This window comes from Phoca vitulina, unplaced genomic scaffold, assembly GCF_004348235.1.
Source record: "Phoca vitulina isolate PV1807 unplaced genomic scaffold, GSC_HSeal_1.0 scaffold45, whole genome shotgun sequence".
Classification (NCBI taxonomy): Eukaryota; Metazoa; Chordata; class Mammalia; order Carnivora; family Phocidae; genus Phoca; species Phoca vitulina.
Window position 1 is genome coordinate 1,658,648 of NW_022589748.1, and position 16,996 is coordinate 1,675,643.

At 48.3% G+C, this 16,996-nt stretch overlaps 1 protein-coding gene across 6 annotated transcripts in view; it reads left to right on the forward strand.

Annotated features, from left to right (window-relative positions):
* Positions 1 to 16,996, forward strand: part of CUX1 (cut like homeobox 1) — a 352,682-nt gene that overhangs the window by 156,386 nt on the left and 179,300 nt on the right. For all 6 annotated transcript variants that reach the window (XM_032430822.1, XM_032430825.1, XM_032430824.1 and 3 more), the window contains exon 3: positions 8,550 to 8,597. In XM_032430822.1, the coding sequence (XP_032286713.1) occupies positions 8,550 to 8,597 (48 nt within the window). The remainder of the gene's footprint in view (positions 1 to 8,549; positions 8,598 to 16,996) is intronic.

A 16,996-nucleotide genomic window follows, 5' to 3' on the forward strand; every position in this document is an offset into this window, starting at 1 on the left:
CTTAACCGACTGAGCCACCCAGGCGCCCCTTAAAAACATTTTCTATTTCAAACTTACACAAGATGATAGGGTGAAGAGCACAGCAAATCCCTGCGTGTGTGCTGTTGTCCATCTGTGACCGCCGTCGGCCCACCAACACACTCCTTCCTTTATTCTTTTCACCCATCACCCCCCTCCCTGTAAAATTATTTTGAAGCAAAAACCATATTTTATCCCTAAATATTTTAGGATATATCTCTAAGAGATAAGGACCCCTTTGAAAAACATAGCCACAATACCTAAACTATAGGCCACTATAGTTTCGAAACAAAAACAACTCAGGTGTTGTTTTAACGTCCGTTCATTGGCGTGCCGTATTTTATCGATTGTAAAGCATACACTGGACACGTCTTACCATCTTCAGAAGCAGAGTGAGGAGTGAAGTCAGTGACATCCCAGTTTAAGAAGTAGCACTCTTTGCTTAATGTAGCCTAAAATAGGGGCGCCTGGCTGGCTCAGTCGGTGGAGCACTTTTTTTTTTTTTTTAAGATTTTTATTTTATTTGTTTATTTGAGAGACAGAGAGCACAAGTAGGCAGAGGGGAAGGCAGAGGGAGAGGGAGAAGCAGGCTCCCTGCTGAGCAAGGAGACCAATGCGGGGCTCGATCCCAGGACCCTGGGATCATGACCAGAGACGAAGGCAGACGCTTAACCACCCAGGTGCCCCGGTGGAACACTCTTAATCTTGGGCACTGCCCTGCCCCCCCCCCCCCCCCCCCGCCCCGTGCTCCTGGGAAGGCAGGGTTGTTCCCAGAGAAGACAGGACCCACTCCTGGGCTGCCACCGTAGGGGATGAGACACCTCCGAGAGACGCCGTCAGACATCAGTGAGTCTGAAATGTCATTTCACAGAAATGCATGTGAGTTACCTAAGAGCAGAAGTGAAAGGGACAATGTAAAATTTAGTAAAACACCCTGCAAAGTCTGGACTACAGAAGATTTGGAAAATAGGAACCATTTTATGATTGGAGATGTGTTCGTGATTCATAGCCTCCTTTTGGTGACACATGACAGCCGAGCCATCTCCCTTCACCTGCTTGTCCTTCCAAGCCTAAACAGCCATGTCCTGGGCACCATTCTTTCCTGGGCACAGGTGGACCCTGGTGGCCACCAGCTCGATATCTGTGGCGCGGGATTCTGTGGTATGCCCAGCCCGTGGAATGGGAGAGATGGCAGGGGGTATAGGGACAGAACCTTCCCGAGAGACCACCCAGGTGCCCAGAATGGGCAGAAAGCCAAAGACGTACACCGTGTGCGGCCAGGGGCTGTGTTTTGGGATGTTGCACCTCACAGGTGCATCTGAACGCCACATGGTGATTTTGTTTTGTTCCGTTTTGTTTTTGGCTTCTAAATCAGCATGATTTTCTCCAGGAGTCATCATTACACAGAAAATTCCTCAATTGCATTTTGCTGTTCAGTTTTCTGATCTCAAAAGTGAGTTGTGAATCAGTGGTTTGGAGAACAGTGAAAATCCTTTTCACCTAGAAGCGTCTCTCTATAAACATTGCTTATTATTTTGAATGCACTCAAGGGAGAGAAGGTCGAAATGCGCTCTTCTGGCTTTGCCAACAGACATGGATATTAATAATCTCAAGGACATCACTTTCTACGTGTTAAGATGTTTGTTGCTTTTTGCTCAATAAATGGTACAGAATCAAAGCGAATTTAAAACTGCGCTGCAAAACCTGTCAGTGTAATTAGGGGGTACCCTGGAATTACGGAGTTCTTTTTATCTTTGTGTTAAATCCATCATTATCAGTTCATGCCAATATGATTTTCGTTGGCCTGGCCCCCACTTTCTTCAGTTTACAGTTGCAGAGAAGGGCACATAGACACACTGTGTCGGCAGTTTGTGGCATTGTGGGGACAGCAAAGGGCGCCGCGTTCTAAAAGGACAGTAAATCATGTCATGTGCTCACTAACGATGGTGGCGCGGCCCAGGGTCACAAGTGAGCACCCTCGGCCCTGTCTCCTTAGTTTAGTACGAAAGCAGATAATATTTGCAGGTGGCAGAATTGGATAAGGAATTTCTCAAACTGCCAAAAATAAAATTGGAATGGGGAATTTTTAGCTGGTGGCTTGAAGTACATACAAACATACCGGTTGTGTGTGTATGGGTGTGAGTGAATATTTAGTGCCTTTTTACCTCTAAAGTTCTTCAAACATACGTATATGTGTGAGTACAAACACACACATCCAACTTTAATCTCTAAGAGGTTATTTGAGGGGCACCTGGGTGGCTCACTTGGTTAAGCGTCTGCCTTGGGCTCAGGTCATGATCTCAGGGTCCTGGGATCGAGCCCCATGTCAGGTCCCTGCTCACCGGGGAGTCTGCTTGTCCCTCTCCTTCCCCCCTCCCCACTTAGGCGCATGCGCTCTCCTTCTCTCTTTCTCAAACAAATGAATAAAATCTTTTTAAAAGGAGTTTAAAAATATATATCTAAAAGGTTATTTGAACAAGCTTGTCATGAGAGGTCACTATGTCCAAAGGAATGATGGTGCTCTAACCAAATACAGTGGGTTGGTCAGAGCAGGGACAGTGGAGATGAGTTTACTTTATTTACAGTCATGGTGGGAGGCTCTTCTGCCTGCCTGGAGTGCTGCGACAGAACACAGGGACACTTCTATCGTCTCTTCTACTTGTCCAAGTTGCTGTTTTCGTGAGGCGGGCCTGGAGCCAGCTTGGTGGGCTGTGGGGCCGACTGAGGGCAAGCCCAGCAGGAGGTACTGTTTGGTGGGCTGACCTCCAGGGCGCCTGGGTCTTGTACCCGCACCAAGGCCTCCCTGCACTCACGTCCTGACCCCTCTTCTGTCATTCACGGGGGTCCCAAATGCCTCGGCCCTGCCACCTTTCACGTTCCATGACCCTGTCCAGTTTCACCATTTCCCCTCCAAGTCTGGGCCCGTTCTAAGACTCTTGAGTGATAGGTGTGTGCCCCGCCCCATGTCACTGACCAGGTGGCCCCCCAATGTCACCCCTGTGCCCACACCTGGCCAAGGTGATTGATTCCTTCACAGAATCTCGCTGTGGCCCAGGCCTTGGAGAGCCGGGGTTACGTCCTCACTGCTGGCCGTGCGACCTTGGACAAGTGTTCTTCCCCTTCGGAGCCTCACGTATCCTCAGCTGTAAAATGTGGGTGTCTCTCCCTTCTCTTGGCAGGGCTGCTGTGTGTCACACAGTCAGTCACAAGAACTGGTGTTAACTTGGCCTGAGACCTTCTTCCTCACCGTCCTCCCCCTCTCTCCTTAGAGCTCAGAGCCCCAGCACCTCCACCCCTCACAGGTTGCGTTCCACCCCCAGTCTATTCGGGGCGCCCTCAAGGCCACCAGGAACTCCCTGGCTGCTAAACCCAGTGGTTTTCTCGCGCCTCACATCTGTGACGCATCTATTCCCCTGGCTCTCCTCCTGCTTCTCTTGATTCTTGTTCTTTCACGTCTCCCTCTGACCATCTGGGGGGCGGTGCTGGCCAGCCTCGACCCTCTCTCCCAAGAGAGCCCTGATGCATGGTGACTGCCTCTCTTAGCCCTGAGCTGCTCCATGAGATGGTGGGGTGACGGGGGCTCAGTGGAGGGAGCACTTGACATGTGGCCGGTCCAAAGTGGGATGTGCCGAGGCGTAAAATGCAGATTTCAGAGGCTTTAACACCAGAAAAAGAAGTATCGTTCTTTGTCAATTAAATAAATAATAAAAATAAATTAAAATCATTTTTATATTGATCATATGGGAGATGAGAATATTTTGGGTGGATCCATTTCATCTGTTTCTTCTTGCCTTGTCAGTGTAACCGTGGGAAATGTTAAGTTACGTAGGTGGTCGGCGCCTGGTTTTCGGCCCTGACGCAGCCACCCTCGCGCGGCCAGGTCTTGATGCCCTCTGGGGGATTGTGCAGCTGCTTTTCCTCCTCTTACTCATGCACCCGCTCCGTGTCTTCTGAGGTCCCTCTGTGTGCCAGGCCCCGTTCCAGACACGCAGGGGACTGAGGTGAGCGCTCCTGTAAATGTAGCCCGACATGGCATTCAGGCTCTCGGGAGCAACCTCGTGTCGGTGCCGACCCAGGCCGTGGGCCACAGAGGGCGCCCGGTAACCCGGGGGGGCCACACCTACAGCCCTGCCCCTGTCCTGCGGGTGGTGGGACTGACCCTCCGGGGAAAGGAATGACGGACCCACTCGAGGTTTAAAGCCTCTTGTGCCTGGATTTCCTCAGCAAAATATTGTCCAGCCCGGCGCTGGATGCCGGTGATGCCAGCTGGGGTGCTGGGGGCGGGGGGGCTCAAACCCACTCCCTGCCCTCAAGCAGCCCCCAGTCTGGAAAGAAGAGGATGCACTCTTACAATCACAGCTGCCTTTATACACTCACAGTGAGAAGCAACAGGAAACACGTCCTGTGACACTGGGGGGCCTGGCTTCCAGCTCTCAGCAGCCAGACCTGGACCCGTGGAAAGCCTTAGGAGTCCCCTCTCCAGAGCCCAAGGGCCATCAGATGCCACCAGCTGTCAGACCCAGCGAGGCAGGCCTGCAGACCATGTGTGGGTGGGGCGGGCGCTCAGCCATAGCTCCCTGGAAAGCGAGGGGCCATCCTGAAGCCCAGGGCTCGGATGGTTGTTGGACAAGTATCACATTGAAGTTACCGTCCTTGAACTGTTTACATCTTATTTTTACGTAGTAGATGAACATGGGTTTATGGCCTCTTTTTTTTTTTTTAAGATTTATTTATTTATTAGAGCGGGGGCAGAGGGAGAAAGAGAATCCTTAGGCAGACTCCCCGCTGAGGGTAGAGCCCCACATGGGGCTCGGTCTCATGACCCTGCGATCATGATCTGAGCCAAAATCCAGAGTCGGACGCTTAACCGACTGAGCCACTCAGGCGCCCCGGTTTGTGGCCTCTTGACAGGAAGATTTGCAGCACATCTGTGAAAGCCGGGCTTGCGTGCCACGGACTGGGCCAGCACCGCTTCATGAATGTTCGCCAGCTCTTTACCCACTAGGATGCGAACCCTAGCACCGGGCTGCTTGGCGAGAAGACTGGAGAATACAGCCGCACCTCATTAACCAGTCGCCTTCCTCAAAGTCAGCCTTTTTGGAAAACAAACAACAGGCGAACTCCATCCATCATCTTGTGTTTGCAATTTTGTGACAAGAGCAGTGCGGTGCGCTCGTCCTGCCTGTCTGTCCTTGCCCCAGGGACAGATGAGGAGGGCAGGGGACCAGCCTGGTCCCCCCCAGAGTCCCCAGGCTCTCTCTACTGCCACCTGCCCTCCGTGTCACCCTGTCCCCAACACACAGTGGGCTGTTCACGTTAGACTTCCCACATCGTAACCTGTGGTCCCAGGTTTCTGACAAAGGAGCGTGGCTCATTTCTTGTGGTTACAACATGGGCTTTTACCACTGATCTTGGCTGGGATCCGACGGTGATCCCCCTCATTCTTCACCCTTTTCATCCCTGGTTCCCCACTTATGGCTTTTGGTGTACATTGTTTCCTCTGTCCCCCGGAGAAGAACTCAGGCTAAAGGAGTATTCTTGCCCTCCTTCCTGCCTCCGGCCCCCTTGGGCCAACCAGGCTCGTCTCCCCAGCTCAGGGTCCCTAAGTTACTCACAGCTGCTGAGTCCCTAACCTAATAGAGCCCCAGGTCCCAGGGATCAGGACATGGGCATCTTTGAGGGCTGTCTATCACAGATGGCCTTATTTATTTAGGAAGAGGCTGATAAAGACTCTGACAGCTTTTTTTGTCATTGAACTTGGTGTAAGAACATAGGGTTGGGGCAGAGAAACAAAAGTACTGCCTTCTCTGGGGAAATAATGGTATCACCCTTAGGAATGCGACCTATAGGAAAACGTATCATTAAAAGGGAAATGATAACATTTCTTGATCAAGTACTTGCACAGGGTCACAGTACAAAACAATGTGGGTTAGCTGTGTTTGGCAGGGAGCTTACAGTATAGCCTCGTCTGATAGACGGATCACTCTGCAGTGAGGAGGAGCCCCGGATCTGTGCCGTCTGGCCTGGTAGCCGCCAGCCTCATGTGGCTGCTGAGTACTTGAAACGTGGCTTCTACGACCGAAGGAACTGAATTTTTATTTTATTTTATTTTATTTTATTTATTTTTTTTTTTTTTAAAGATTTTATTTATTTATTTGAGAGAGAGAGAATGAGAGAGACAGCACATGAGAGTGGGGAGGGTCAGAGGGAGAAGCAGACTCCCTGCCGAGCAGGGAGCCCGATGTGGGACTCGATCCAGGGACTCCAGGATCATGACCTGAGCCGAAGGCAGTTGCTCAACCAACTGAGCCACCCAGGCGCCCTGAAGGAACTGAATTTTTAAAATCACTTTAATTAAGTTATGTTTAAGTATAACTAGCTGGTGGCTATGTACTGGACAGCACAGGCCGGAACGAGGGGTCCTAACCTGGGGCCTAACCTGGTCCTAGCCTGGGTCCTAACCTGGGTCGTGTGGGTAGGCTTCAGGAAGGCGACAGCGAAATCATTCGCAGAGTTGCAGCCCGGAGGGAAGAGTGAATAGCTTTCCTCAGATTCTCAGAAGGCTTCACGACCCAAAATGGTTAAAGGCCCTGGTCCAGAGGAAAACCACAAAGGACCCAGGAGCAGGAAACACCATGAGCCGTTATTCCTAACACTGCTCAGCTCTGTGAGGGAGCGAGCTGGTTTCCGAGCTTAGGATGGAAGAAGGGCCCTTGGGTTAGGTGCTTGGCTAAAGGAGCACAGAATGCTGTCCATCAGTCAGCAAAGAGCGAGCAGGTACCACACGTGCCCCTGTGTACGTACACACAGCTGATGAGGATGGCTCACCTCGGGGGCGCTGAGCAGGCCAGGGCGGGCCTCCTTAGAGAATCACAGCATCCCAGAGCGAGAGAGGCCGAGGGTCATCCCCCACCGCTTCCGGGGTGTGGGGGTTCCCTCTTCATCCACCTTCAAGTGAGGCTTGAAAAGTCCTGGTGCCAGAGAAGACTGTCACATGGATTTAGGGTAACTCTAAATTTTCTAGAACGCTTTTCCCTGAATGGTAACTATGATGTTACTCATAGTAGTGAAAGTGGTTCGTATTATTAAGCACGTTGGGGAGGGGAAACTGAGCTTTTGGAGGTAGAGCGGCATCCCGAGCTCGCACAGAGAGTGAGTGGCCGGGCCAGAATTTGGAATCAGGGCTCTGCCCGCTGCCTTCCATCTGATGGACCAGGTTCTGACCCAGGAGCTGTAGACAGACGTCCAGACTCTTCATTTGCCCAGGAGCATCTGTGTATTCGACGGCGGGTTAGAGGTGACGTGCGCACAGGCGGGCATACTGAGAACTGGCCTGCAAAGACCCCGCCCGCCTTCTCGGCCCAGATGCCGCTTCCTCTGTGAAACCGCTCCTCGCCTCCTTCATCTGAATTTATCCTTCCTCTGTGCTCTCCCCGTAGCACCTGGGCTCTTATCCTGAAATAATACTTCACCTCCTTCCTGTGTTATGGGTTGATCGGCCCATGTCCATTGTTTGCCGGTACTCATCAGTTGGCGTGTGCATCAGCCTTGGAACCTGAAAATAGGCAGATGCCTGGCCTTGGCCCAGACTTATTAAATTTGATATGGCACGTAGATCATGTTCAGTAAATACCTCATTTGCCCCATGTCTCGATGAAGGAGGAGCTGCGTTGTTTGAGTATATTTCAAAGTCTTTGACGCATATTCTCAGTTACTTCATTTTTTTTTCCCATTGAGATACAGTTGACACGTAACGTTGTGTAAGGTGGAGGTGTACCCGGGGTTGGTTGGTACTTTTGCATATTTGCACTATTCCTGCTGGAGTAGTGTTAGCTCACACCTTTATCATATTACATAATTGTCATTTCTTCTTTGTGTTGAGCACAGTTAAGATCTCGTCTCTCCGCAGCTTTGAAGTTTATAATACAGTATTATTGACTATAATCACTATGTTGTGCATTAGTCACTTACTTCATTTGAAAGAAAATATTCTCAAGGAGATCATACAGACTTCCCTCTGGGGTGTTCCATTGTTATGAAAGGGGTACTGGTGGCTTGGGATGGAATTTCCACCGACCGTATCAGACACGGATTCAAAACAGACGTATCCCCCAGTAACAGTGCTTAAAAGAAACAGCTAAAATGCAGGATGGTGGCCCCAGATCCTTTTCAGATACAAACAAGTCAAATGTACAATATAAGATCCTATTCTATACTAAGCAGGTTATCTCAGAATGACACCAGCCAACACTCGAGTCCATAGCACATTCAGAATGAGGTGTGTGTAGCCGGGACTCGGGAAGAAAGAGAATCTAGTGGTATTCCCAAGTAAGTCCATTTAAATTACGGAGAGCCAGTCGGCATGATTTATGTTGTACGAATGAAGGAAACGGACAGGGGAGGTACCAGGATTGCTTTATCTAATGATAATCATCACTGAATTCAAAGCTGTTTTTAGGAGGCCTTAACGAATGTTTCCCTTCTCTTTCCTTCTGCAATGGCTGTTTCCTGACCCACCCCTCTTGCTCCAGGATTTGCGCAAGCAGGTAGCGCCACTGCTGAAGAGCTTCCAGGGGGAGGTAAGCATTTATATTTATTTTATATCCTGAGCCACCCTTCATAGTTCATTGCGTTTGCTTTTTATTCTCATTAAATAAATGCCATTGACAGAAGGTGCTTGCCCAGATGGAGCCTTCCCAGCTGCACTAACTCAGTGTCATGTGGATTTTGTGCTTCCTGGTGTGATGTTTCCACTGGGTCCTCAGTTAAAGCCCGTATGGAAAGTGAAGCTGTAGCTGAGATGTAAGAGGATGTGGTAGATTCCGGGGCAAAGCAGCCCGCATGCTTGTGCTTCCCACAGTGGACTGAGCGTGTCCACACTGGAGCCTTCAGGAGCCCACGGACCTCCTCAGGCTCACTGGCTCCCTCAGTTAGCCTGGGGACCACGGCCACCAGGAGGCCTCCTGTGTGGGAAGGATGGAGTGGGGCAATCTGGTGCTTTCATGCACAGCTACTGGGGAAAGAAGGATTTCACTGGCTTGAGGCTTGAAACAAAGAACGGGCAGCCACAAGGAGTAAGTTTGGGCTCAGTGTAAGGAAAAGCTTTCTCCTGGGTCCTTCCAGAGAAGGACCGTGCCATCTGGCAAGATGGCGGGCAGCCCTCAGAGATGTGAGCCGTTGAGGTGGGTGACACTCCAGCTCCTTCTCAGCCCTTTGTGGAGACTGGGTGAACTTTAAAAACCAGACATTTTGTCACTCTTGTGGAGTTAGCCGTTCCTGGCTCTTAGCTTCTCCCGTTGGAACGATGGCAGCGGTAATGACACTGAGGAAGCGGGAACAAGACTTTTTCAAAGCCCTCAGAAGAACCCGAATCGGGAGCATCTTGAGAATTTTATTTTCTTGCACCTTCCTGATGCCCAGAGCACATGGGGAAGTGAGATGGCAGGTTCAGGAGGGGCGGGAGGTGGTGGGCCGAGCCAGTTGACTTCTGGGACACGAGGGAAGGGCGCTGGTGTCCTGGGCCCAGAGCTCCAGAGGCAGAGGTCGGGGCCGGCCTTTGGCACATTCTTCAGTGAGCAGGTGACAGCAGAGGGCGAGGGCGCCATGCAGGAAGGAGCAGGGATGCTGGCACCACTGCGGGTTTCGGGAGGGACGCCACAGAAGGCTCTTCTGTTCACCATCTCCTGTCTCAGGAAGCCCTCCGGTGCTCAGCCCCGGGAGGCTCGGGGGATATCACTATCCCAGGTCTGGACGGACATGAATTGCCTTTCCTCACAAATGCATCTCCAAACGCTGGTTTTCTGAGTGAGACTGTCACCTTACACCTGCCCGCATTGATCCGATCTCTTCTTTGACCCGTTCAGCAGCTTTTGTGAGGCCCAGTGGCTTAGGGTTTCTGCGACTGAAATAGCTCAGTGTGCTGGCTTGGGTTGTTTGCTTGTTTTTTGTTCTGATTGAAAAATTTCCAATCTGCATAAAAGGAGAAAGAACTAGTATAACGAGCACGTGTACACCCTTTACCCAGACTCACCGCTCGCTAGTATTTCACCACATTTGAAAGTAAGTTGCAGATAGCCCGGCTCTGTACTCCTAAACACATGCACGCATACGTCTCCGAGAGGTTGTTCCCCAGTATTGCCACATAAGCCCGAGTATCGCACCTGGGAAAGCAACACTCATTCCGTGGTAGCTAATATTTGGTCCCAGATCAATCTTCCCCAGTTACTCGCCAAATGTCTTTTATAACTGCCCTGCCCCTGAACTGGGTTCAATCAAGTTCATGTGTTGTACTTCGGGATGGCCGTATATATGTTTATATACACCCACCCCCCCACACACAAAATATATTACATGTATATTTCTCCTTCAATATAAAACTCTGTCTTCACACCCTCTCACTTTTAGGAATGTAACCCACTTATAATATAGATTACCCCACACTCTGAATGGGGTAGTGGGTGTGCTTCCAGATATATTAAATTTGAAATGCCCGAGAGACATTCCAGATTTCTTATTTGCCTTTTTTTTTAAAAGCGATTTGAAAAATAAATATTTTTATAGCACTGCTAATATTTAAATCGTTGCTAATTGCTATGTTTACGTTAAATAATTTGTTTTCTAGTAAGCTAATTTGAGTAGAAAGGGCTAACTCCTACTTGTTTCTGAAGAAGGAACGTTCATAGCAGAGGGGGACCACATGACAGGGTCGGTTTTCTGATGAGTAAGGTCAGAAGCCAGCGTGTCTCGGTGCTTCGATGGGGCAGGACCCATTCAGCTTGTTTTTCTAAAATGCTGCCTTCTTTAATCAGAGGATTACTCTTATATCCTTCGTTAGTGCCTGCTGAATGCGATTGTATTTATTGGATATATTCTTTGAGTTTATCCCAAAGTGCTTGCGTTCCCCCCGGGACAACGTATGGTGTTGTGAAAACATGTTCTTTGCCTTGCAATTTGTTTAGATTACTTCACTATTTGAGGTCCTGAAAAGAAAAAACAAAACCGAGAACAAGATGCAGTTTTCAGACAGGGAGAAATTCACACAGGACTTCAGAGGTCCTGCGAGATGGTGTATTCGTAGTGTGTTGTACCGTCGTGGGAAACGTTAGCCCGGCCAGGGTACCACTCACGCCCTTCAGTGTTTTCTTGTGGTTCTCAGGGCAAATCCAGACACCTTCCTTCCTGTGGCTGGTGAGACCCTCATGACTGGGCAGCTGCCTCCCTTTCTAGACTCCTTTCACTCCTTACCACCTATCACTGGATACACGCCATTCTGAATTTCTGCCAGGCCCTGGTGCATTGGGCATGCTCGCCAGCCTCCAGGCCTTGGCACGGGCTGAACCACTTCTTTGCCGGGCTCCCTTCGGCTTGGACGCCACTTCCTCAAGGAAGGTCTTCCCTGAGCCCCAAATAATAGGCCGGGTCCCCTCCACCGTGTGTCCCCATTACACCCACGTGACTTGTGACGCATTTGTCATCAGGCCTGAGAGCCGCCCGTCCCTTTGTCTCTCTTCCCCTTTAGCCCTGTAAGGTGTGTGAAAGCAACCATGGCAGGAACTAAAAAGTTTTAAGGCTCTCAAAAATGGCTAGGGAATAAATGATTGAACAGTGAGGTTGCCTCCGGAGATGGTTTGTAAAACATTTTGCCTCCATCCTTTCTTCAGGTTGTGCTGTGTTAATAAGGAGAAAGGGGCGTCAGAACGTCTGCTCGGGAAATAGCTTTAAAAGAAACTAGTGAATAACTGTATTTGTTGTCCTTGATTGAACAGCGGGGAATACTATAATCGCATCGGTCACTCAGGATCATTATAGCCAAGTCATCAAATTTAGCCCACACTGAAATGTGATTGAGTGATTGACTGATTGATTACCATACCTAAGTTTGCCTGTTTCACAGGCCCGGCCAAGCGATCAGTGCGGGGAGAAGGGGTTAACCTCAATGGTCAATCCAATTTAAGACTTATTTTAGTCCAGTAATTCAGACAGTCCCTTCAGTGAAGTGACACACTCTCTAGGAAAGTGCTAGGTCTTGGAAATAGTCTCTTCCTCTCCTTGCTTCTCTCCCTGACGAGGGTCCTGGTATAAAAGGTTGAGGAGGGGAAGGAGTTGGCTTGGGCCCTCCTCCTCTTGGCTGTAGGGGAGCTGGATGCTTAAGCCAAGTGTTCTCAGAGAGGAAAATCCTCTTAAGAAATAACTTAGATGCTTCTATCAGGGAGGAAATGAAAGACTGAAAACCTATGAGCATCAGCTTAAAACATTAGAGAAGTACAACAGAATAAGCTCAAAGAGAACAGGGAGAAGGAAATAATAAATATGAATAATAATAAAAATATATAAGAATTAAAAAAAAAAAAGATCCAAGAGACAAACAGCCCAGAAATTGGTTCTCTGAAGAGACTACCACATTGGTTCTTTGAAGAGACTTCCTAATCAGGAAAGAAAAGGTTAATACTGGAAACAGGGTAACTTTGCAGCCACAGCAGAGATTAAAAAGATAGTAAGGGAATATTACGATCAATTTCATGCCAGTAAATTTTAAGACCTAGGCAAAATGGACACATTTCTGGAATACTAGAATGCACCAAAGCTGATTAAAGAACAAGTGGAAAGCTGAGTAGCCTTGTAACTATTAGGGAAATGTTTCCATCAGGTAGGGACGGTTTTCGGGAGAGTCCTGTCAATCATTCATGAAACAGACAAGTTCTACTCTTTTGCAGACTTCTTTAGAAAATAGAAAAAGAAAGAACACTTCCTACCTCCTTTTGCGAAGCTAATGTAACCTTGATACCAAAACCAGACAAGAGTAGCATAAGAAAAGAAAATTCAAAGTCAGTCATATTTATGAATAGATACGCAGAAGTCCCTAAAGGGGTGTTAGTAAATGGAATCCATCAAGCTCCGTATATCCCAAGAATGCTGTTTGGTTTAACATTAGAAAAATTTATTAATGCACATTAATATCATTAGCAGATTAAAGGGAGAAATTATCTTAATAGAGAAGAATCTGATATAAAAATTCAGCATCCATTCATGATTAAAAAAAAAACCCAACCTACCAGCCATGTGATATAGAGGGGAATGTCTTTAACCTGGGGAAAAGTATTTACCAAAAATTTACATCAATCATTATACTCAGTGATAATCAAAAATATTCCCTCAAATCAGGAGCAAGGCAAGAATGTGTACTATTGCTGCTTTTACTTGACATTGTACTGGAGGTCTCAGCTAGTATGGAAGATAAGAAAGAGATCAAGTATTATTACAGAAGAAGCAAAACTATCATTTTTCAGACAAGCCTCAAGTATTTAACAAGGTTGCTAGATACAAAATCAATATGCATACTTCTGCATTGACAGAAAACTGAAAAGGATACAACTAGAGTTAGTGACAAAAAATAAAGAATACCTAGAAATTAGTATAATAATGCATAGGAACTCTTTCTGGAGAAAAGTAGATCATTTATACTGAAGGATAGTAAGGGGGACTTAAATAGATGGACAGAAGGTAGGCAGGGATAGAAATTCCCACTATTACTAATGATAATCAATTTCCCCTAAATTGATTAGAGGGAGTCTTTGGAATTCCAGTCCAAATTCCAACAGAATTTTTCACAAAACTTGAAAAACTGATTCCAGAAGTGATAAGTGAGAGCAAGTGGTCAGTAATGGTGAAGGTAGCATTAAATAAGAACAAGGTGGAGGGTTTGCCCTGCCAGAGAACGAAAGCTACAGTGATTGGCACAGGGATAGATAAACACAATGGTGGGACAGAATAAAGAATCCAGGAACTGACACGTGCATGTGTAGAAGCCACGAGTGTTGCAAAGACGGGACTATAGATCGGTGAGCAGAGGACGGATTTTTCAGTGAATGGTCCCCTGACAATTGGTTATCCTTACGGAATTAACTGAGATTGGATCCATACCTCACACCATATGCAAACAAATTACAGGTGAAGACTTAAGGCAAAACTTTAAACCTTATAGAAGAAAATATAGAATATGATGACTTTGTGTTGGGTAGGATTTCTTGGAAACCATAAAAGAAGAAATTGTTACATTTTAACCAGAAGTTTTAAGTAAAAGCTTTATTTACTTATCTATTTATTAATTAGGGAAAGACAATCTACAGAAGGTGGCAGAATAAGCCTAGGGCACTGCTAGCTCAGTTTTACCTTTGTGTAAATTAGGAAAAGGCTCCACCTTAGGTCGCAAGACCGTTTATCTGTTGGATAATCCAGACTTATCTGAATCTTTTTCACAGTAAAGACCAAATGTCTCTGATGTGAATGGTGCTCCCTAGGGCCAGACTGTAATCAGATCTTGTGGGGGGCAGGGGGAATCCTGGCCGCATGTCACAGATCAGGAGGAGACGGTTGCCACACACACAGTTAACAAAGGATTAGTATTAAGAAAGTATTAAAAACTTTTACTTTTTCTTATTTATAAGAAATAGACAAATATCCCAATAGGATACTTCTTACTTTTACTTTTACTTTTTCTTATTCATAAGAAAAAGACAAATATGCCAATAGGAAAATGGTCAAAAGCCACAAACAGCATCCTCAGAGAAAATCAGAATGGTCAATAAATACATGACAAGATGCCCAACCTCATAATCAGGAAAATGCAAATTAAAATAAGTTAAACACCACTTTCTTGTATCTTCCAGGTTGGCCAGAATCCAATACCCAAGATAGGAGTGTAAATTGTGTAACTGTTGTGAAAACCATTCTGGCATCAGATACTAGAGCTCCCGAAGCACATACACCTTGACCCCACACTTCCACTCCTGAGTAGAAATTCTAAATAAGCTGAATGGGCCCCAGGAAGCCAGGGCAGGAGTGTTTGAAATTCGTCAACAAGCGGAAACAACCCATTTTCCATCAGCAGTAGAAAGAACAGGCAAAGAGCATTCTAGCAGGGGAAGTGAATGACACGTGAAAATGGGCATACTGAGCGGACATCGTTCAGGGGTATGGGCATATTTTATTATGTAATAAAACCATAAAGAAAAGGTTAAGTAGGAAATTCAGAATACAGGTTAGCATAGCTAGGCCCAAAGGAGGTTTCAAAGGTCATGGCAGTGTTCCTACTCACAGGTGCTCGTTTTTGGTTTTTTTTATACTTCATGTATTCTTTTATAAGCATGAACGACTTTTTTCAAGAAAGAAAGACCCGTGCTTATGAGGCAGTGGCTATGGGATTGTATTTTTGCGTGTGAGCAGCTAAATATTTTCCCCTCTCTTTGTATTTCACGTATGGTCGATTTTAACCTCCAGGCAAGTGGACGCTTCCAGTGAGGCCGTGCACTTGGGAAGGCCGAGGGGTAAGGCACATTTGTGGGAGTGTCCAAAATGGCATTTGTGGGAAGCGAAGCAAGTCCAAGTGCTGTGCTGGGTGTTTCCGAACATAAGCTCGCCCCGTCCTCACCACATTGGGAAGTCACTGCCCCATCTTCTCTTGCCTTTTTTTTTAAGATTTTTTATTTATTTGACACAGAGACACAGCGAGAGAGGGAACACAAGCAGGGGGAGTGGGAGAGGGAGAAGCAGGCTTCCCGCAGAGCAGGGAGCCCGATGTGGGGCTTGATCCCAGGACCCTAGGATCATGACCTCAGCTGAAGGCAGATGCCCAATGACTGAGCCACCCAGGCGCCCCTTCTCTTGCCTTTTGAGGTGCCACCGCCTGGCAGGGACCCCCGTCCTGGGTCTTCAGTGTCTGCTCATCTGCATTCTGTAAGCACTAGTAGGTTCCATCTTGAGACAGAGTGAGCAGGCGAGTGCCTGCCTTATCGCCCAACCCTCTGGGCCAGGCTCCTCCAGAGAGCTGTCTCCACTCCCATATGTGCCCTTTACTCTTCGACCCACCCCGGTGTGGCATCTGTCCCCTCTCCCTTGACCCTTGTAGTCCTCAGCTCTCTCAAATCAGGGACATTCAGCCTGCCCAACAGCTCTTCTCCATGTTGGTCCCTTCTTTTGGCATCCCACGATAGTATGTCCTCCAGGTTTTCCGTCCACTTCTCTGGCTGTTGATTTTCAGTCTTGGGCAGCTCCTTGGCATCCAGACCTCTGAGTGATGGCATTCTGTGGTATAATCTCCCGGGACCCATCTGCTCTAAACTCAGGTGTCTGTCTCTAACTCCATCTCCTTTACGTTCCAGGCCCATAGGAGACCGCCTCTTGCATCTTACCACTTAGGTGATCCACAAGAAAGGACTCTGAGCCCACAACTGTCCCACTCCAGCTCCCATCCCTGCTGGGGTCTCCTGCTGCCTCCTTTCCCTCCTCAGGAATGGCCCTGCAATCCGCTTGGCAGCCTCAGCTGGAAATCTAGGACACCTTCTCCCTCCCGTCCGCCCCACTCTCCTCCTTCCTTCCTCCCAGTGCCCTCATCTGCCCGCATCTTCCCATCCCTACCACCCGCAGCCTGTCCAAAGCCGTCAGGTGTCTCTGTTCCAGCTCCCGCCCAGTCCACCCACACCTTCGCTCCGCGGGTCAGCCAGCACCACGAGCACGTCCCTTCCTGCTTACTGACCTCTGCCTTCAGGGTCCCCCACCCCCTGCCCAGCCCCCTCCTACTCCCTTCTTGGTGCTCGCTTCAGCTGTGAGGCCCTCAAGAGGTCTCTGACCGAGGCCCTCTTCCTATTTCTCTTGTAGGACCTTCTCCTTTCGGCCAGAGTGCTTTTCTCCTTGTCTTTGTGGGTTTGTTTGTGTCCATGCGCTCTCTCTAGACTTTCTACGTCTCTATGGCCTCTGTGTATCCACCCCCCTGGCCCTAGTGCGCGTGCAGTAGGTGTCCATTGGATGGGGCGGGGGGAGCAGTATCTTTATTTTACAGACAAGGAGGAGGTCCTTTCGCCCTGAGAGGGAAAGGACCTACCCAGAGGCACATGGGTGACCATGGCAGGACTGGGGCCCATATTGGCTCCTCTGATCCTGCTCAGGGAACGGGGAAGTGGCGCCTTCTGCCCTCCATCATCGT